General features: G+C 40.7%; 1 protein-coding gene across 1 annotated transcript in view; it reads right to left on the bottom strand.

Moving 5' to 3' along the window:
- ARHGEF4 (Rho guanine nucleotide exchange factor 4) overlaps positions 1-20,758 on the bottom strand; it is a 221,864-nt gene that overhangs the window by 49,166 nt on the left and 151,940 nt on the right. Inside the window, exon 6 of the mRNA XM_033001625.2 lies at positions 7,368-7,507. Within this exon, the coding sequence (XP_032857516.2) occupies positions 7,368-7,507 (140 nt within the window). The remainder of the gene's footprint in view (positions 1-7,367; positions 7,508-20,758) is intronic.

Genomic DNA, 20,758 nt, shown 5'->3' with positions numbered 1-20,758 from the left:
AGTATGTGCCACGTGGAGGTCGGCCACACCGCCCCACGCTGCTAGGGACAAAGGCCATCCTGTGTGCCCGAGCGTGGGAGTACTGGGGTTAATGCAAGTAACATTTCCTCCTTTTGTTGCAAGGAGCAGGCGTATGACTGACCCGCACTGGAACAGTGGTTCTCCCCAGGCCTGCCCAGGGCACCGAGCAAAGACTGGCCCCAGTGCCCAGGGGCGGGGGAGTCCTTCCATGAGCCTCAGGAAAAGCGGGGTTGGCACTTCAGCAGCTTAGTTGTTCTCACTGGTCTTTCTTCCCTCTACAGCTCCCACAGTTTTGCTGCTTTCATCAGAGTGATAATACAAAAATATGTCAATGCCTTCACTGCATTAAAGCACGACTGAACCTGCTGCTAACTCTGCCCCCCGGTTCAGCAAGTGTAGGCCAAGGGGCCTTGGTCACAGGACAAGGCTGAAGCTGACAGGGAGGATCTTTTGAGGGATTAACAGTGCTCTCTGAAGGGCCAGAAGAGTCAGGAGGGATTTTATTTTTCCACCACAGGGTTCAAATGTCTTCTGGGGATTAAGGAAAAAAGAAAACTTTGCAGAGAGGAGCTGCCATAAATCAGGATTTGGAGAAAGGAGAACAAATCCAAGCAACGTTCTGATATCAAAACCATGCTGAGAGGAACCTGAGGCACAAGTACGGTATAAACCCAGATATATTCAACTCCTCTGTCTCTATGCAAACCGTTAAACCTGGAATTGTCTCTATAATAACCTTCAGCCAGCACTCCTACTCTGTCACATTCCTTCTTTATCCCTTGCTCACCAGATCTTTGTACTCCAATATCCACTTTGTTATTGTGCTGTTATCCTTAACAGGTGTTTCTTGAACTAGCGAACTGGGGCATGGACATCCCAGAAACTATTTTTTAAAATAAAGACATTGGCAGAGTGAATTTTAACAGCACGATTCTGCAAAACAGACTTGTCTTTGCACACCATCAGGCTACCATTTCAAGCACGAATAACTGCAGTTTAATTTATGCTACACTTCTGAAGTCAGATCTTAGAAGGGGTGCAAATATTGCAGTGCTTCTAATGCTCTTCCTCCCATAGAACAGCAGTGGAGAGTTAGGCACCAAACCAAGGATCCATGAAAGCAAAGCAAGGAGCTTGCAAGGATAGCTAGTGACATGCATCAAGGACAGGGGCAAGTTCCTTCTCTGTATCAAGCGGAGGGCAGGTTTGAAAGCAAGGCTCCCACTTTACATACGAATAGTGAAATCTCTCATCTTCACCTGCTCACCGGTTATCCTTGGCTGTTGTTGCACAGGGCCTGATCGAGCAAGCGCATGTGCTCCACAGTCAGATCCTGCAGGCAACACAATGAAGGATGGGGGATTAGGAAGCCTGTGATGAGGTGCACGTGAGAGCTCTCAGCAGGCAAGGACCGTCAAGATCTCAGAGGTTTTGAAGATCTCAGTGGTGCCATGGTAGATGGCCCTCATGCTAGAAGTGGCAGGCAGGAAGCCAAGACTTTCTGCAAACATAACCAACCCCTAGCCCTAGCCATACAATGACACTGGTACGGATCAAAAGCTCTTTAACAGGATGCTAAAGTATTGGAAGTTGGTTGCAGCCTGCACCATAAAGAGAAAACCACCTCTTGTGGTTAGCATCTGTAGACACACCACGTTTTCTTTAAGTGGTGGGGTGCATCAGAGTTCTAGGAACCCATGGATACACTGGATAAAATACAGGCAGGCTTTGAGATGATTTGACACAAGTAACTTCAGGAGTTAAAACACTGTTGGACTGTTTTTCTTCTCCAAGGGGAAAACTATTTGTGCAGCCAAGCCTCCCTCTACACCCCAGTAACTGGGAACACATTTAATGCCAGCAAAAACCAGACATTTATTAAGAGTCCCCCAATACTCACAAGCTATCATTAACAAGTGTTAACAGAAGCTGTTAGAGCCTTTACAATTTAATAGCTGGCAGGGCTGATGTAAGAACTCCAAAATCATCATGCTGTCTCCAGTTACTTCCTTTGAGTGGTGTCTTTAGGTCTGTTTTACAGCCACAGATGAAAGTTTGGGCAGTACCTTCCCCTATTTAAACATGTCGGTATGTATGTGTGTGGGGACACACCCATGCCCGCAAAGAAGTGAAACACAGAGGATACCGCTCCTGTTCTGCTTCTTCAGTTTGGTTCCTGGAAGGAGGAGTTAGGTCCATTCAGAGACCAACCCCATAACCCAGTCATTCCATTATGCATGTGCAAGGCCCCTTCCACTGTAACACCTCACCAATTTTGTTTAGGAGTTAAAACTGTGACCGATGCCCATGTGCTATTCTTGCCCCTAGAACTAAGATAAGCCTGGGGTTTTTTTTGTTTGTTCCTAATGAGTATCAGATTAATAGGGCTATCCAGAGAAAACATGGGTCTAGCAAAAAATTATTTATTTTATAGAAATGCTTCTACATGGATTGAGTCCTGCTGGTGGTCTGAATATATGCTACAGACCACAGACTACATGATATGGGAGCTATGTACCCCCCCACCTCACATGTACGTGTGGGAACAGGCACTTGGATTGCCAAGGGCTCACCGCATGACAGCCAGTGTGAAATCTTACCCCATTTCTCCCACCTTTCTAAAAAACTCCCAACACCCACTTCCAAGATAGTCTTTCTCCAAATAAGGATAATCCACAGTGCTGAGCGAGCTACACTGGCTTCCATCACCCTCTCTTCATCTTCAGCCTGCGGGAGCAGGATCCCTTGGTCAGGGGATGGCCGTGTCCTAATGCTGACAAGGACATGAGAAAGTGGCTCAGAGCGGCCCCAGATGTCCATGGTAGAAGGCAGAAATAGGGCTCTGGCAACCCCTGGGACCACTTAGATCCTGATCCTGATGTTTGATGAGACATAATTGCTACAGAGTATTTGAATATACTTATTTGCTTTAAATCCATTGCAAAAAAGCCCTCTGAAATGACCTTAGAAGTTTGCAGGCTGTAAAAACTAAATCCACGAAGCTGTAAAAGAAGTTACAGTTCTGACTCCATACTCTGAACATTCACATCTGAGCCCCATACAAAGTTACGCCAGCACTTGGAACCTGAAACTTGGATCCAGTAAAGATTTATGTCCATGGGGGAACATTATTTCTTGTCCTTGACACCACTGAGCTTTATACAGGACTCTGCAAATAAATCGTAATTGCTGCTTCTGGACCACAGTTGTCAGCCTTGGTTGCAGAAATACTTGAGACACAAAAGCAGGAATTAAGCCCTTGGAAAAAACTAAAAAAGGGGGGGTATTTGTTAACTGGTTTCTATTTGCTTTAGTGTCAGTTGGGAGAGCAATATACTCACATTAAGACATAAAAGTGGCAATAAATCTCTCCCAGTTTACACAGGAATGTTATATATTACTTCCATATGATCAATAATTTTAAATTCTGTTTTCAGTCTGGAAATCTGCTGTGACTATAGAATTTTCAACCTATTCTGTACTCTTAAAAAAAGGACGATACCATTTTGTGGCACTATTTTATATTTTTTCTGTCTTCTGAAATTTGTCCTGATATAGTACAGAAGGTATTTCTATTAATTGGAATGTACATAGATAATGCAAAAAATGCTGAGAAAGATATTATTCATGTTTAACAAAATTAGAATATGTTCTTCTGATTTCATCTGCATTAACATTTTATGAGTTTGGGGTTTTGTTTTGGGTTCTTGTTTGTTTTTGAAAAAACAGTTTATGCGTCTGTCTTGTTTAAAATTGGCTGTGCTTGGAGGAGCACTGGGTGAGCCTAGAACAAATTCCCAGGGAGAGATCAAAGAGTTTAGCACAAAAATAATGCTTTAGTGACTCAACAGTCCCAGCTGTACGCTGCCCAGTAAGACAGAGAGGACTGCTACAATATCTGCCACCTTTGGTACATGGCAGATGTATTGGTTTGCACCACTTCCTGAACATTTTTCTGTATTAATTACTTTGTTACATCAGAAACACATATGTTGGAACCAATTAGCTTAACTGCGTGTTGCCAACAAACACTGGTTAGCACAAACATCTGTATCATACTACAGTATTGTCACTTTAAGACATAAGGCAATGGTGTTAGAAGTCTTAGATAAAATCCTGGCCTGCTGAAGCCAATGAGTAGTGCATTTCCTCAGAAACAAGACTTTACATACCAAATTCCAAACTTATCAAACATAGAGCCATAAAAGATAAGGAAAAAATAGGTAGTCTTGCTGTTATTTTCCAAACGTTTAGTGCTTTGATTTCACAAGATGGGGACAGTACTGTTCATCCACAGCTGCAAGGGGCTAAACACTCCACATGTTGAACTGCAATAGCATTTCTTCTGAAGTACAGAGCCATATGGACCCTTCTTGCACAGCAGGACAGAACAAACCCTTTGTACACATCAGATATTTCCAAGCAAACAGGACTAAGCCTACTTGACGAGGCCAATTACTTGATAGTTTTCCTCCTTATCACCATGATTGCTCAAGAGCTGGGCAGGCAGGATTTTTATATGCTTAATCCCTCATGTTCTCGACTTCAGTCTACATATAACACATTTCAAGCATCTTGAAGCTATGTCTGACCTACACATAATATTTCTTTCTGCACTGGAAGGACAGAACCACAATGCATTTACAGTATTTTTAGTATTTTTCTCTTGCTGCATTTTACCTAATTTTACTGTGGAAGCAAAAATGTACAAGGATAGGGTCTTCATCTGGAACAAACAAAAAGCAAATTCCACCAAGTACAATCTAAACACAAAAATCTCTTTTCATGAGCATCAAGAATGCATTTGAAAGAATGTCGAACAGATGCCCCAAGAAAATGACTTTCTTTGCCTCTTTTCTCATCCCAAACCCTTATTATTACTTTTTGATTGATTTTTCTTGGCTCTTACATACTCTCATGCTGATCTTCTTAGGTGGGCTCTATACAACCTTCCCAGCTTTCTTTTATCCCTCGAGTCTTCTTGCCAATAAATTATTCAAGTTTTATGAAAGTTTCTCTTTTATTTCATAACCATTTTCTCTTGATCCAAAATGAACTAAAAGTCAGCGGTTGGGTGTTTTGGTTTTTAATACAACACTTGGTCTGCGCCAAATGCCTTAAAAATGTATTTCAACCTTCTCTGTTTATTTGAAAGCTGTTTCTTCCAAGAAGGCTAAGAATAATGCAGTTACCATAGTTTCCTTATCCACGACCAATAAAACACAATTTGGAATACAATAAAACAGACGAGACTACTCACAAAATACGACTAAATTATTGGACATTGACATCATCACCCTATATCACTCCAAGCACTACTACGGAAAATACTCAAGACTAATCAATACCCAGATTTTGGTCCAGCAGGGAAGATGAAGATAAGCTTGTTTGATCGCCAGTTATTTGAGAGATTTCAATTCCAACACTTACGATGACTGTTCATGTGAAATCCATACCTCACAGATTTAGTATTTCACCTCAGAGATTTTGTATTTTACTGTAGTCTTTTGTTCCAGGAAGTGATTGTGTAAGAAAGCACTTTGCTAAGGCTCAGTGAAGCTAAGTGATGGATTAATTACCTGCAGGAACCAGTTGACAAAGTAAATAATGTACTGCCTGTTCTTACAGTTTTGTTGGCCCCTGAACAGGCAAGCTTCTAGAGAACAAGCCAAGAATAACCTTTTTCTCTTCCAGTCAACTGGCCAAAAAAACCCCACATATGCTTCAAAGACTATACAAATTACACCTGCTTTGGACACATTCATTTGCTTTCCTTATTAGAAGTTAAATGATGGAATTTTACTCTAATAAAATGAACTTTTAAGAAAATAAAGGAAAACGATTATTCCCAATAATAATGAATGATGAAAGAGAAAACCACAACATACATGATGGATATACAGACCCACTGTATATCTTATTTTTTTTCCTGATTTTAAGGAGTTGTAAAGATTTCCTTTAGAAAAGTAAATTATTTTGCCTTTTTCCTTAAAAAAAAAAGGAAACAAAAATCCAGAGGATGTTCTGGTTGATGAGACAAGATGACTTAGGATAAGAAGACTTACCAAGGCAAGCACCTGAACTGGAGGGAAGCACAATCCTCCTCCCACGCCCTCAGTACACTCTATGGGACTGACTCCTGTGGTGCCTGGGACTCTCTCACAAACATACCAGGTAAATATGGGAGAACACAACTCAGGATTTTTTGGTGTTCTAGGAATGTTTGCTTGCCAGTGACAACAGCCCAAAATAGCTGAGGTTAAATCAAAAAGCTCTGGCCATAGTTTGATAACCCCTGGATGCAAGCAATAGGGAAAGAAAATATAGCAAGTCTCTCCCTTACCCCAGGGCTGTAGTGAGGAATTCTGAGTACTAGGAGCAGGAAAACTGCTAGAAGAGCATTTGCTGTTGTTGTTATCCATACTGTGCAGCTTTCTGAGGCTTTTGCAGACCCCAGAAGCACCATCACCGTACATATCAAGCATACAGGCACAGAGCCTCAGTCAACATTGTTTCAGTTATAGCTTAGCCGTAAGAAAATACAATACATCTTTTATCCTTGCCTTCTCATTTTGTGAAGGTCATGTAAAGGTAACAGAGTATAGGGAAGAGAGAAAGAAGGTGTGAGAGTGCAAGAGATCACTCCTATGGTAAACAAGCTCCACTCTTCCAGTGAAAAAGCTTATTAGTTCACCCCACCAAAAAAGCATAATGTGTATAACAGGGCACCAGTTCTAATGCATTAGAAAAAGCCATTGTATTTTTGCAGAAAAAACATCTTAAATCCTGTTAATATGTTGCTCATCACATCAGTTTAGGTAGTACATTTTTTAAATGCTGATCTCAAGTTAATCAGTGTCAGCACTATAATTAGCTAAAAGCACTGACTAAAAAGGCGTGTTTTTCTCATCCATATAGTGAATTTACTGGGGAACAGGAAGAAGCAGCAAAAACCAAGCCTACATTAAACTTTGCACACTTCTCATCTACCAGTAAAGAAATATGTAGACCAGAACTTTTCTCCAACGTTTCCTTTATGCCTTCAGTAGACCACATTTCAAGTCTCACACCAGCCCTGACAATGCAGCTTGTTAATGGTTTTAAACTTGCTGTCCAAAAACACTTAAGAGGAGCATTACACTGATGTCCTCTGCTATTGGGGACAGTGCCCTGATGGAAGGCCCAGACCCTGCCATCACCAAGTTCTAAGAAGTACCCACAGTAAAAAACATTTGAAGTCCCACCCGCTTTGCCATTACGACTTTGGTGGTTGACCTCTCTTACGGTTCACGACAGGAGCCGGCACCCTTCCTCGTCCTGCCTGTCAGGACCGATCAGCACCATACCTCATTGATGGCGAGCTGCTCTCCGCCTCCCCCAGGGTGGCCGTAGCGGTGGTTGGCGCTCCGGAAGTCCTCATACAGGTCCTCCTCGCTTCCCACATCGTCTGTCAGAGCTGTCTTATCCAGCGCCCCATCAGCAATCACTGCAAAAGCAAAAAGAACAAATCCGTTTAGACCACAAGATCCTCAGCAGGACTGCATCAAGTCTATGAGCTTGGCTGGGGTGAGGAACACTATAACACAGCATAGAAGAAAAAAGACAAGGAAACTATATAGGCAATTTCAGGGCACAATTCCAGCCCGGTGCATGCCCATTTTTCAGATAACTTTTCTCCATTCATGTTTTGTTACCATATATATGATTGTGTCTTTTTCTAAACTGGAAAGTATGATTTTAAAAAATTCAACAACTGCTGCATGTTGCAGAAAGAAGATCAAGTGAGAATAAGAAAACAGGCTCTGAAAAAAAGGTGCAGGGCAAAGATGATGCAAACGTGATTTCATTATGACATTGCTGTGTTGACGAGAAACTTGACTAGGTAACAAGTTCATGCCTGCCAATTTATACCTGGATGATTATGATTTACCAAATCCTATCAGACTACGGAAACAGCTTTTGGGAAAAACATTCACCTTCCTCTTTGTCCGCACATTTATTTAATCTGAGAACCCTTTTTGTTGCCTAAGAGAGTGTTTGCTACAGAAGTATCCATTATTACCACAGGAGGGCCATTCTGATCAGCACAGCCCCAGATAAACTGCAGATAATTGAAGGTTAGCAGTCTGTAGCTAGAACAAGCACTGAAGTGTCAAGATATAAGCATAAATCTGAGAGAAATAAAAATATGGCATTTTATACTCCTTGCACATAAGAAAATGGAACTTTATCTGTTTCATGGGCAGGAACCTTTTCCTAAGGTCTCCTCAAGGAATTAGCAAATTCCCTTCAGTGGCATGTTGACCAATCATTCATTCATCCCATATCTGTATAGGCTATTGAGCATAAACTTTCTGTTCTCAAAATCTGTGAAAACGTCAATGATTAAAGAAACCATTTGCTGACATATTCATCTGGATTAGCAACTGCTAGAACAACAGTTTCCATGACAAAGAAGTGGGCTTCACAAAGATTGCTGTGTATGAAGTAGTTAACACAAACATGATGCAGAAAACGACAGCTGATATAACTAGTAATTTTAGTTTAACGGAGTTGACATGGCTGCAGTAGTAGAACTGAATGAAGTGAACACACAGATATTGTCACCAGGAGTGCTGATAGCTGTCTTGACTGTCCAAGTTACACATGATATCACACTCAAAATTTTTGCAGAACAGGTGAAACAACCTTTGAGCTTGGTCTTGTGCAGCTTGGATAGGAAAAGCGCCAGTCAGAGTCTGGGGACACAGGCCTCCTCCTGAGCCCTCATGTCACTCCATAATGCAAGTACATCTTATGAACCTAATGATGTCAGTGGGCCAAGAGAAAGTGCCTAAGGGTTCACTAGCTTATTACCTGAAAGCAAAGCTCCCCAGTAATACAAAATAAAGTGCTGTCAGAGATTACAGCAAGACCTGCAAAAATTGTCCTTGTCAATGTTTTCATGAAATGTGATGTTTTGTTACGGCCGCATCACTTGATTACTTCTAATAACATGGTGAGGTATAAATTCAGCGTAGCAGCAATCAGTTCAGTGCGGTAACGTGACATCAAAATGAGCTGGTTTTGAACTAAATAATTTGTTGTTGATGCTCTGAATTCAATAAATATGCACAACATATCAAAGACATATTGTCTAAACCTGGAATTCCACTCAATATTAATGGCAGTTCAGGACACGGAGGTGCATCTGAGCTTACGATTAAAGCAGAATTTTTTGTGGAAGTCTGTAACTACCCAACCATTCAACTTTAAGTGACATTTCACAAAAAAATCAAGCATTCTCATAGCTTCGCTGTGACACATCATATCATTATATAGAAGTTCTCTACTGAATACATGCCAGTAGTATACATTACATATAAAGCACTTCTGGGGCCAAGACCTAGCCCATTATTATAAACTCAAAAACATCTGGAATGCCACCAATATTATAAGTTTATGCAGAATTACCATGGTTTGCACTTAAATTTGGTTTTCAGAAGAGCACTAAAGTATCCCTTTTTGCTCATACACTGTCTTGAAAAACATTTGTCTGATAGTAATGAACAACTTCAGTGTATTAGTACACCAACAAAAACAAATTAGAAACATTTTTCCAGAACAAATAAAAATAAATCATTTAGAAGAAAGTAGCAGCCACTTAATTCAAAACTTTCTTTGCATCCCTCTGATGTCATTCTTTTCTCCTATTTTATGCATGGCTTCATTGCTTTTGCCTTATGCATATCTTCTGCTATTTTCACTGCTAAAAGTAATTTTCAGCTTGAAAACTGTTCATTGACATATTTAAAGCTTTTGTTCCCCACCCACGCCCCTTTTCCTATTTGTTCTCTGCTCTGTGCTTGGATGAAAAAGCAAAAGCTCCAGGGAGATATTTATCTGTATTACTTAAAATGCTCTATACCTCTGCTAAGTGCCTTGAAAGCTGTGTTTGCTTTTACTAGAGATCTGTTTTTCTTCTCTGATCTTACCAAGCTCATCAATTTTCTGCAGTCTCAAAACCTGCTACTGCATTTTGGATTAGTTTTCCTGGCAGAAAAGTCCTCATGGACATATTTCACCAAAAAACGCAGTTCACAGTCAAACAGAAGTTCTCAATCCTTGAGGAAGAATGGCCCAAGATAACCATTATACGTTCTCCCAAACTAATGTTCCAGGGAAGAATAAAACTAATGAAAAATAAGAACTTGCTCTGAAGCAGCTTACATGGGAGACATGATTACAAATAAACAAACAGTAGTCTGTAATGGTGACCCAATGCACTAGAAATCCATCAAGGAAGTAGGAGAATGAAGGCTTTTAATGTAGGTGGTGACTCAACATGCACAGTATAAACTAGGTCAAGTAGAAAAGAAGCAAGCACTATACAAAAATCTTTAAAGACAAGTTAGCAGAGATTGCTGAAATAGTCTATCTGCTTCCTCAACGGCACAGCACTAGTCAGACAGGCAACTATTAAGCTGCAGTTGACTTAGATGCCTCAGTCCCACCCGCCCAAATGCTCATCTCTAACACTGAAATCCATTGGTATGGTCACAGTTGACCTCTCCGTGTCTCACCAAAACCACTGATCTGACCTGTCCCTGGCAATCAGGCAACACCAAAGAACAATGTTCTATCAAAAAAATAACACCAAGCAACCAATTAGCTCAAGCAAATTTCTCCATATTTTATATGACTGTCATAATAAATTTCACTAAACATGGCAACAAATCCCATACATAGGAACACAGGGAGGGGTTGTCACCAACATTTAGTACTACAGCCTTCTGTGCAATTATTAGAACTCTGCTTTATACTGTTGTTAATCCAAGCCCAAGCTCAGGATTTATGTAATTAAAGTACAAAAGCAGATGGATAATTCTAGCAATAGAGGCTCATGAAAGAATGCTGCACAAACCCTTTTTTATGCATTTGAACAGCGAATTAGGTGTCAAGAGCCTGACTCCATGAAGAAATATCTGGAGGATATGAAGCAGCAAAAGTCATACAAAAAATGTCACTGAAAACAGTGACTGGCACAAATGGTCTGCATTTAAGTGCCTGAGTGGACAGCACAGTCGCAAAAACAAAAGGAAAGAATTCTGTAAAAATCAAATAAAGCTTGATCGAAATGGTCCAGAGGAATAAAGTTCACCCTTACACTTTCCAATGGGCTGTGGGATGCAGGCATACGCATTCAGCTCTGGGAACGGTCCTGGCTGGGCTCTGCCTGTGTCCCCACCTTGCTGAAGGGAAGCACATGAAAGGTTGACACCAAGCAACCATAAGAGGTACTTCTGCACAGTTGGAGAGCTCTCCATCTCCTCAGAAAGCCACTGGAGCTGTTACTAGCCCTGTGGTTTCACACAGAAGAGCAGTCTGTGCCTGCAGTGAGAGACAAGCCATGCAACAGCCGCAGTATAAAGCGCCGCTGCACAGCGCAGCCACCCCAGCCAGGGGCCTCCAGCTACAGCCTGCTTATATGTGAGTTTGGATAATTTGAAATGCATACAGGCAGCTGCCTGTACGGTAGGACATTTACTCTTGGGAGCTGCAATCAAGCCTGTCTGACACTAGAGAAAAAAACAGCTGGGCTACACTGGGATAGCCTCGATCTTAATAACCAACAGAAGATGGTGGAGAGGGAAAAATAAGAGGAGACTTGTGGTGTTCATCTAACCAGTGGGAAACCAAAACAAGTTGGGATTAGATGATCTACTGAAGGTCACAGACTGAAAATGAATATTAACCATAGTCCAGAGTTCAGTTAAGAGTAGTGTCACCTCATACAGGTGACATTGTTTGCCATGTCTCAGCTTCAGTCCTCTCTCAAAGGATGGACCTGCTTCATACTTCATTCCAAGTGCCAGGAATTAGCTAACACAAGTTGTTGTTGGCCAAAAAAAAAAAAAAAATACTACCGCCACAAAGATCCCAGCTTCTCACTGGAGAAACACAGAATAAATTTCTAGAACAGTTTCCTCAGAGCAGCTGGGCACTGCAGCCCTAAATCTAGTACAGCCTCTTAACAGAAATCTCTCAAAGTCACGTAGGTTTCTGTCTCAGCTGGAATAAACCCCAGTAAGCTCCCCGTTGGCAAGGAGCTCCAGCCATGTGCTTGGGTCAGAAGCCTGAACAATGACCCAGGACTGAAGGAAAATGGGCTAGAGACTGCTTCCCCAAAATTTCTGTTATCTGTTTTCACTTGACTTATAGCCTACAGCTTTTAGGGGTAAGTCAGGGACAGGAATCCATGACTACAGACAGCTTTGAAAGCCAAGACCATTGATAGTTTATTAAAAGAACATTATAGGAATGACAAAGGGAACAATTTTTGTGTATTTGAAGTGTCTCTCTTTCAAGTGTGCCTTTTCAGTACCACATCCACATATTTAATTTGTCTCTGTAGCATTTACATTTAAAATAATTCACCGAAATAACAGTAGGAGCCTGATTTACACTCACAGAGCAAATTAATTCAGAGCTAACAACATCATTCCCTCTGCCTCACTGAGCAGAGATTGCTGTGGTTGTGTGCAGTGCCCACAAGAAAGTGCATTGCAGCTGGTAAAGAGAGTAGTTCAAGAGATTTAAGATGATAGACTAATGAAAAGAGTGCGTGGAATGGGGAAACCAATCCCAGACTACATTGCCCAGGTGAAAAGAGCCCCCTCCAGCCTCTTCTTCGCCCATTCTGAATTGCTTCATGTCCCTTAGAAATAGCTGCCACAGTGGTGCTGCAGCCTCCATCAGTCCTGTTCTGAATTATGTGCTTCATTTATCAGCTGCTTGATATACAGAGGTCCCTATGCAGCTGCCACAGTAAAATCCATCAGAGTGATGTCATCCCACTTCTGCCCCAGCAGTGCAATTCTCCAGCTCTTTACTGTGCTGATGGACCCTCTCACATCATGCTGCTTATGGTTGTGGGCCAGTTTAACAGGAAGAGGGAAGTCTGGCATGGAATTAGCAACAAGGGAACAATGACCAGTTAGTATGAGCTTTGTGAGGGGAAAAAACAAAAACACAACCAAATACACACCCCTGAAACCACCCCCCTTCCCCCGAGGACCACCAAGGACATAGGCCTGCAAAGCCAAGCCTTTAGAGGGCTAGGGTCCTCATGATAACATTTCTGAGCAGGTAATGAAACTGTGTTCAGTGAACCTTTGAGGGGAAAAAAAGAACACAGAATGGGGAGGAGAGGTAGAAAATATTTAAGCGGAGAAAGCAAGCTTCATTGCCTCCATTTTAAAGAAACATTAAGTAGGGCAGGGATTGAACATAACAAAATTAAATTAACATTCTGGTCTACTGCCACAAATGGAATTGCTGTTGTGAATGAAACCAGTTCCTAATTAGCTGAGGCAAAGAGCAAATCCATGCTCGAAAACAAAAAGGACACAGTTCTTCAATGGCAAGCTGAGCGCAGGTCCTCTGTGGGTCTGCTGGGTGCATCACCCAGGGTAACAACATTCATCAACAATAATGCACTGAGCCACCCACTCAGGTTTCAAGAGTTTTTAAATCCCAATTAGAATCCAAATGACTTGCAGGGAGGCTTAAGGGAGTTCTCAGCTCTCTTGGGTAGTGAAGATAATTATGGGGAAGAGAGCTGTGGATTACGAATGGCTCTGCAGCTCTGACTCCCACATTCCCTCTTGCTATGCACTCGCAGCTTGGTCTGCTTTGCCTTTGCAGACATGTGGCAGAGAGCTGCCCCCAGTCCCTTCCTTGCTTGTGGAGTGATGTTACGAGTAGGAGAGAAGAGGGGAAGCAGTTTAACTACATTTGAAGAAGAGCAGAAACGATGGGAAAACACGTAGGAAGTCACATAAATGTACTTTCTTGATCCAAAGCCTGATTCTGTGTTGAAAAGTCCCTCTGTTGTACTGCATACCAACTATTAATTCACTGGCCGTGTTCCCGTCACAGCTACTGAATTGGAAAAAAGCAGGCATGTCCTCCTAACTCTTCATATTTGTTGTTTATTTGCTCAGGTCTGATTACTCATCCATACTGACCGGTTTGCTCTCATTTTTCAGATCGATGTCTTTGGAAATGCTATTTACTTTATGTCTGGACAATGTTGAACATGACGGGGCCAATTCTAGTTTAGTCCTTTAAGCCCTATCACAATCTAAACATTAAATCAATCATAGCAATCAAAACTAGCAGACAAATCCCTTCCAGTATCCAGGCACATGCTTTATTATATCCTCAGTAGAATGTACTGGTTGGAGTATCTGGCACGTCATTTACTGCCCCAACAACAAGTCTTATTCATTGATGTAGCTGCTATTTAAAGGAGAGGGGGTGGTGGTAGATGAAACCATCCATCATAATTTTTCAAAAGCTTCCTCTGAAAGACTAAAATGGTTACGTTTCTTGTTTCTAATGAGTAACAAATACTGACATTCCAAACCCATGCTGAATTTTCACCTGGTCATTTAACACTGCTGCTTAGCCCCATGCCTGATATGCCTTGAAGTAAGAATCCAACCCAGACCAAACTTCCCTCCCTTGAAGTGAAAAACAACAACAACAACAAAGCTGCCCTTTCATCAGACAACTGCCTCCCAAATTACTGACAGGCCGCTGGTTGGGAAACCACATATCTGACTGTATGGTAGAGCATGATCAGAGTCAATTCAGATCAGCAGTAACCTCAGATGGGCATTCAGCTCACCTGCAAAGATGAAAATACTATGTGCGTGTCCCCACATCCATCCATTCTTACCCAAAGGTGTAACAACAACTGAGGAAATTCAAGCAAATGTGCGAGGAAATCAGAACAATAGTTATTTACAGTGGACAACATCTACTTCAGCAAACATAAGAGGTAAAAGCAACATCAAAGAGTGTTAGTGCAGCTGACAAGCCTCACAAACATGAATTTGAAAGGGCTTTGTCAATAAGATTTCAGGATTTTTTTTTTTTTTCAGGAGAGCATCTGCACCAGCTTTTCAAAACCTCACAGGTACATCCCACAAGTTGGAAGATCAGCAATTTAGCAGAAAAAGACACACCGTTTTCTTAAAGATTATCCCTACAGATTCCCCTATATGATCTCAACACCTGCCACTACTTCAGTGCACGGTTACATGTGGCATCACTCCTAAAGCTCACCTTTGGGCTCTTCTCATCTTTTGCTTGCACAAGTATATGAAACTTGCCTGGGGGAACATGCAAACAAAGGAGCCACACCATCTTACTGCTACTGAGTCTTACTGCTCTGCCATTACTTAATCTGAGTTCATCTGAACCAAAGCCCTTGTTCATACTCAAACATACTCAAACTCTCTGTGCTAATCTTTTTGTTCCTCCTCCAGAAAGCAAACAAAAAAGCCTCAAACAATTTGGATGTAACCAATGCTTCTAGTCATCACCAGTCTTCAAATGAAGACCTTATATAGAAAATGTTACCCCATATTCTCTCAGGAATAGCTATTCCACCTACTTCTGCAGCTACCTTCCAGGGACTTAACTGGAGTTTTCTTAATGTAAGTGCTGTTACCTCCCAAATCTCACTCCGCTCTTGTCTGTTTTAATTATATTGGTTTAGCTGTGATGTTTGCTTCACCTCTAAAACAACTTCTTAAGAGCATTCACAGGAGAGTGTTCAAAACCCAAGCTATCACAAGCTCTCATCATGCCTCCTTTCTTGTACCTGTTACTTTATTAAACAAAGGAAAGAATGTAAACACGCTGTAGAAAATTCCAGTTGATTTATATTTCCAAAGATTCTGTGCTTTTATTATGTCTTTATAGCCAAGTACACCCTCAGAAGACCAAGAGCTTGGAAGCTAAGTCTTTGCTAAAGATTTTGTTGCCAAAAAGCATAGTTTTCTTCAGTCTTAAGTCTCAGTCTAGAAACAAGAAAATCCACTATACACTAAGCTTTAACTACTGGCCTGGAAAAGACCATGCTGTAAAGAATGGTTAGGATCATTTTTATGAAGAATTGTCACTAGGAAGTAAAGCAATTAAAATCATAAAAGTCTATAAAATGTTGCACCGAGTCATACCAACTTTGCATGGAAAAAACAACTTCCTTACGCTATTTTCACAACAGTCAAACCTGAAGCAGGAAAAAAAAAAAAAAAAAAAAAAAGATGGGTCTTTCTTATAATGGAGTAATCTGCATTATAACTTGAACAATTAAGAATGAAGAATCATCTTGATAATAATTAAAACTCATTTGACAATACAACCACCTTTGGTTAAGGCAAAACCATTTAACACCAGAACCTGGAACGAGGCCTGCAAGCCTACAGCTGGCTAACCAACATGATGAACAACACAGATGCACAGGGCGCGTACTGTTTCCAGCAAAGTCAGCACAAAGGGCCTCGGCTTGGCACTTCTGAAAAGCAGGCTGTTTATATAAATGTCTGAAGATGGATTTAAAAGGCTAACTTTGAACACTTACATTTGAAAAATGTGACCTTTGTTTTTTCCCAGAATTCTGCATAATGCTATAAATCTAGTCTTTATCTCTGTGAAGCTATCCAGGCTGACAAGTGGCTTATATCTATGACCTTGAACCACAGAAGTAATTAAAAATGAATGCCATGAGAAGACTTTCAATTGCTCTTGTGCATTATCAAGTATAAGTCTCAAGGGGCAGCAAGATTGTTTTGTTGAGATTATTTTGAATGACCAGTCTTCATGTAACATGCAACAGATCTTCTAGTTTCATACTGGGGCTACAGTCTTTTCATTACTGGTAAAACTGCTTTACCTTTAGGAAATCCCTCTGTCTCTATATTTTAATCTGAGTTCTAAGAAAATCCTCGAGATCAAGCTATCAAATATTTCTGAAGGGAAAACAGGAAATCAAGGATTAATATTATTTAACTACAACTGCCATGATAGCTAAGAGATCAGGCTCTTTGCAGCATGCATGTTTGAATTACACAACACTACAAAAACAAAGGAGGCAAAGTCAAGCTCTGAGTTAGTCAGAGTGATTCTTCTTTGGTGTTATTCAGAATGAATTTGGGAGATCAGCTCTGAGCAAGCTACAGGAGAGATGCTGAACATGGCCAAGTGTAATGCAGTCTTTATATTCTGAGTAGACAAAGACCCAACAGCATCTGCACTGGAAGATGGGTGCAGAATAGGAGGGTGCCACATTAGCTCAGTTTAGAGCGACCTCACGGACAGAGACAAGGTGGGAACTTCAAACTTAAACTCACTAAGACATTACATATTTACAGTTCTGTGAGCATAAACTTTGCTGCCAGAGTTCAGGACTGACTGGTTTTAATATCCAGTACTGCTATGTCACCTGTGTTGAAGACCAGCTCTACAAACTGATGTAAGAAGGTTGGAGCACAGAAGTGACCTGGATGAGAGGATGGTACAGCCTCTTGCCCTCATTGCATGGCTGGGAGTGTGCTTCACACCAGCTCCAATAGCCGTCCCACCTGCCTGCCCTCACTGCCTCTCCTCACCAGGCCCTCCAGACTCCCCACCAATGACATACATGAAAGTGAAAGACTCTGCACCAAAATAATTTCAAACTGTGCATGGACAGACATATTCTCATGAAATACATTTAAGAACTCCTTACAGCCTATACATTATACATCTCATGAAATACATTTAAGAAAACCTTACAGCCTTATAAATTCGATATTGTTTGTACTATAGTAGGAACAGAGCTGCCCACTGTGAAGTATGTTTCCTGGGAATCTGAGTGTGAAGGTATGATATATTGCAAACCAAATTTAAAGAATGAAGCTCGAGATACTGAACCTGTTGACTGATGCATCTCAATAAATTTTCAGATATTACAGGAAGAAAAAAGAGACTTCACATTCAACAATTTTAAGTTTCCTAGGAAACTGGTGTGAGAAGGTACCTTATTTCAGCGTGTTTTCATAACAGTCACCTCCAAGTCCAAATTATAGCTGAACGTGTCAGATGCAATCTCATCCTACAGCAAGAAAATTCTTCCAAGGAAAACATTATTCCTCTTGGAATACATCAAGTATTCAATTCAAAGCCATTATTAATCACCCCTTTAAAAGGAGAAAGCATTCTGGCAAGGTCACATTGGTCAGGGTGCCTTTAATAGTTAAATTAATTATGTGGGATGTTTACTGCAGGCTTCAACACGGAAATAAGAATAGCAGAATTGGTAAGATCAGCATTTCAGCAAATCATGAGCCTGAGATGCTAAGTGTGCATTTTGATCTATGCACATGAATCCAAAATGACACATTACCACTTAGACATCTCTGGATGCAACACAGAATATTTTGGAACCTTTGGAAACTGATTTAAAAGTTGAACCCATCCCCAGCTGGAGACAGTAAAATTAAGTGACAAAAGTATATTAACACAGGCAGCAACATAATCTCAATATTAACTAATAAATGAGCATTGCTGATTAGCGATGGCCAAAGTAAACATGGTCTTTTGAAAAGGTAAGAGAAGATGAAGCCATTTCAGAAGTCACATTACTTAAAGCAAACCTATTCTTCTTTTGGCCAGACTTTACAGCGTACAGTCAAATGCAGCTCTACCCAAGGCACATGTTACAAAAGGGACATTGTTCTAGAGAGACAGCTGAAGCAGTCAAATTAATCTTTGCAAATTTGACGCTAGTGGTGTGACTTGCAAAATCAAAACAGGCTAAGACAAGGACAGTTCCTTCCAGAGCAACTCTGTTTGTATGTTCTAGTGCACAGCATTGATCAACAAACCTGCAATACTTTATCAATTGTTTGAACTTATAAAACAAATATAATCATCCTTTCACTTAAAAGCAGATGTCAAATTTGACTTTTCCTGGGATTAGTCAAACTTTAAAACATTTAATTCCCCAGTGCCGCTTTTATTGTTTCCATTTATGAATTCTTACTTCGATGCCATATGCCACCAATGAGAATAAGAAAATGCTTTGTTTCTGAACAGAAACTGTACATTTACTACTTCCCAGCTCTTAGCTTTTCTAAAGCAGCTAAAAAATTACAAATAACTTGCTTCAGACTCTGCTCTAAACTCCAGGCTCACAATTCCAGAAACACCTTCTACTTTTCCAAACACCTCTCCAGCTACACTGTATCCCACTGAGGGGCAGGGGAAAAGAAACAACGAACCCAAACGCTATGCCACCTAGCTTTCAGAAGTCCTCAGTGTATAAAATTACCCTGATCCTCAAATACACTGAAGAATAAAGTACAATGATTTGGTCCCTCAGTGTCTATAAGTCACCGTTTCTCGGAATTAAAGCAAATGTTGAAGGAATTCTTCCAGTAACAACTTGCCAATTTAGAGGTAAAATTTAAAGTAATTTTATTTTCCAAAGGTCTCAAACCTGATGCATATTCACTTACGATGACAAATCTAGGTGTTCAGTTTCTCCTTGCCCTGACAATTTAACCAAACTGATTTCTCTATCTTTGCAGCTCATTTTTTGCCTATGAGCTTTACACTCATATATCAAAATTTGATCTTTTGAACAAAGCAAATTCTCCCAGCTCAAATCCTATGGGCTGGTAGTCTTAGTACCCTTACTCCATTTTCAAATGAAGTTCCAAGGAAAACATAAATAATTCCCGTATATTTACAAATAGATTATTTTCCCCAAAGAGCAAACTACTACAGAGCAGGACGGGATTGAGGTATATTAAAAAAAAAAAAAAAAATGCAATGAAAGGGCTACTTGTAAGTATCTGTTTATTTTTATGTGCATTTCTATTTGGCTGATGGCATAGCCTGGATGAAGTGGAAAAACAAAATCTGTCAGTTTATATTATATTTCTGTGACACCAAGCTGCTGGCTTACTTTTATATTCATCATTAATGATTCTGTGCAGTAGCATCTTTCTTTAAGTTAAGGCATAGTTGTTGTCTCTGTCTTGTAGATTTAAATAATTATTTTTATTTTCAGCTTTGGTATTCCCCTGTACCAGAAGCCCAACTTCATCATTTCTGAGTGACAGACTATGCAATGCAACATTATTACATCAAAGGACAACACTGAAGTATCAATCAATAAGAGTCCCCCAGGAGACTACTGTCAAAAGATATAAATTTCTTCCTCCAACATAAAAAAACCCAACAACCAACCCCTCTAAAACAAATTCTCAGGAGACATCCATCCAGCCTGGAAAGCCTTTGACAGTGATCTTTACTTTGACAGTGATCAGTGCTCTCAGCACCAAAAACATTTGTTTTATTTGACAAGTATGTAGTATGTAAAGAGTGACCTAGAGAGACCAATAGGAGGAAAAAAAAAAAAAAAAAAGGCAGGGCAAGGCACATATCGCATGTCGGACTGCCGTGCACACAAGGGCAGGTCTGAAGTGTCTCTCCTTAACATTCATTTAAGTTCCCCAGAATTTTCCCCAGAAGCAATCATGGGAGACAATGTCTACTGCTTCTGAGTTTCTGTAGAATTCAGAGTTCAGGGACAGAAGAGAATAGTAAGAGTACTGCAAATATATTCTAAAGGGGCTTTAAAAGAGGATTATTCTCATGATTAAAATCAGTGAGTGAGGCACGTAGCCTGTACTGGGGATCATGGAAGTTTAGTGTGCTGCAAAATTCATGAAAAAATTTAGGATGCATTCTAAGTCCACAAGGCCATATGGGTGCAGCAACGACAGATATTCCACACACATACATTTGGTATTTGGCATACTGCATTCAGAGCGTATGGCTAAACTGCAGCACACAGTATCAGCCTGACTTAGGGGGTGATGCCGCAATGCAGCGTCTTTGTGATAGCCAAGAA

This window comes from Tyto alba, unplaced genomic scaffold (assembly GCF_018691265.1).
Source record: "Tyto alba isolate M040663 unplaced genomic scaffold, T.alba_DEE_v4.0 Super-Scaffold_10, whole genome shotgun sequence".
In the NCBI taxonomy this organism is placed as follows: domain Eukaryota; kingdom Metazoa; phylum Chordata; class Aves; order Strigiformes; family Tytonidae; genus Tyto; species Tyto alba.
Note: the sequence above shows the minus strand (reverse complement) of the source record. Positions and strands in the feature narration are given on the sequence as shown.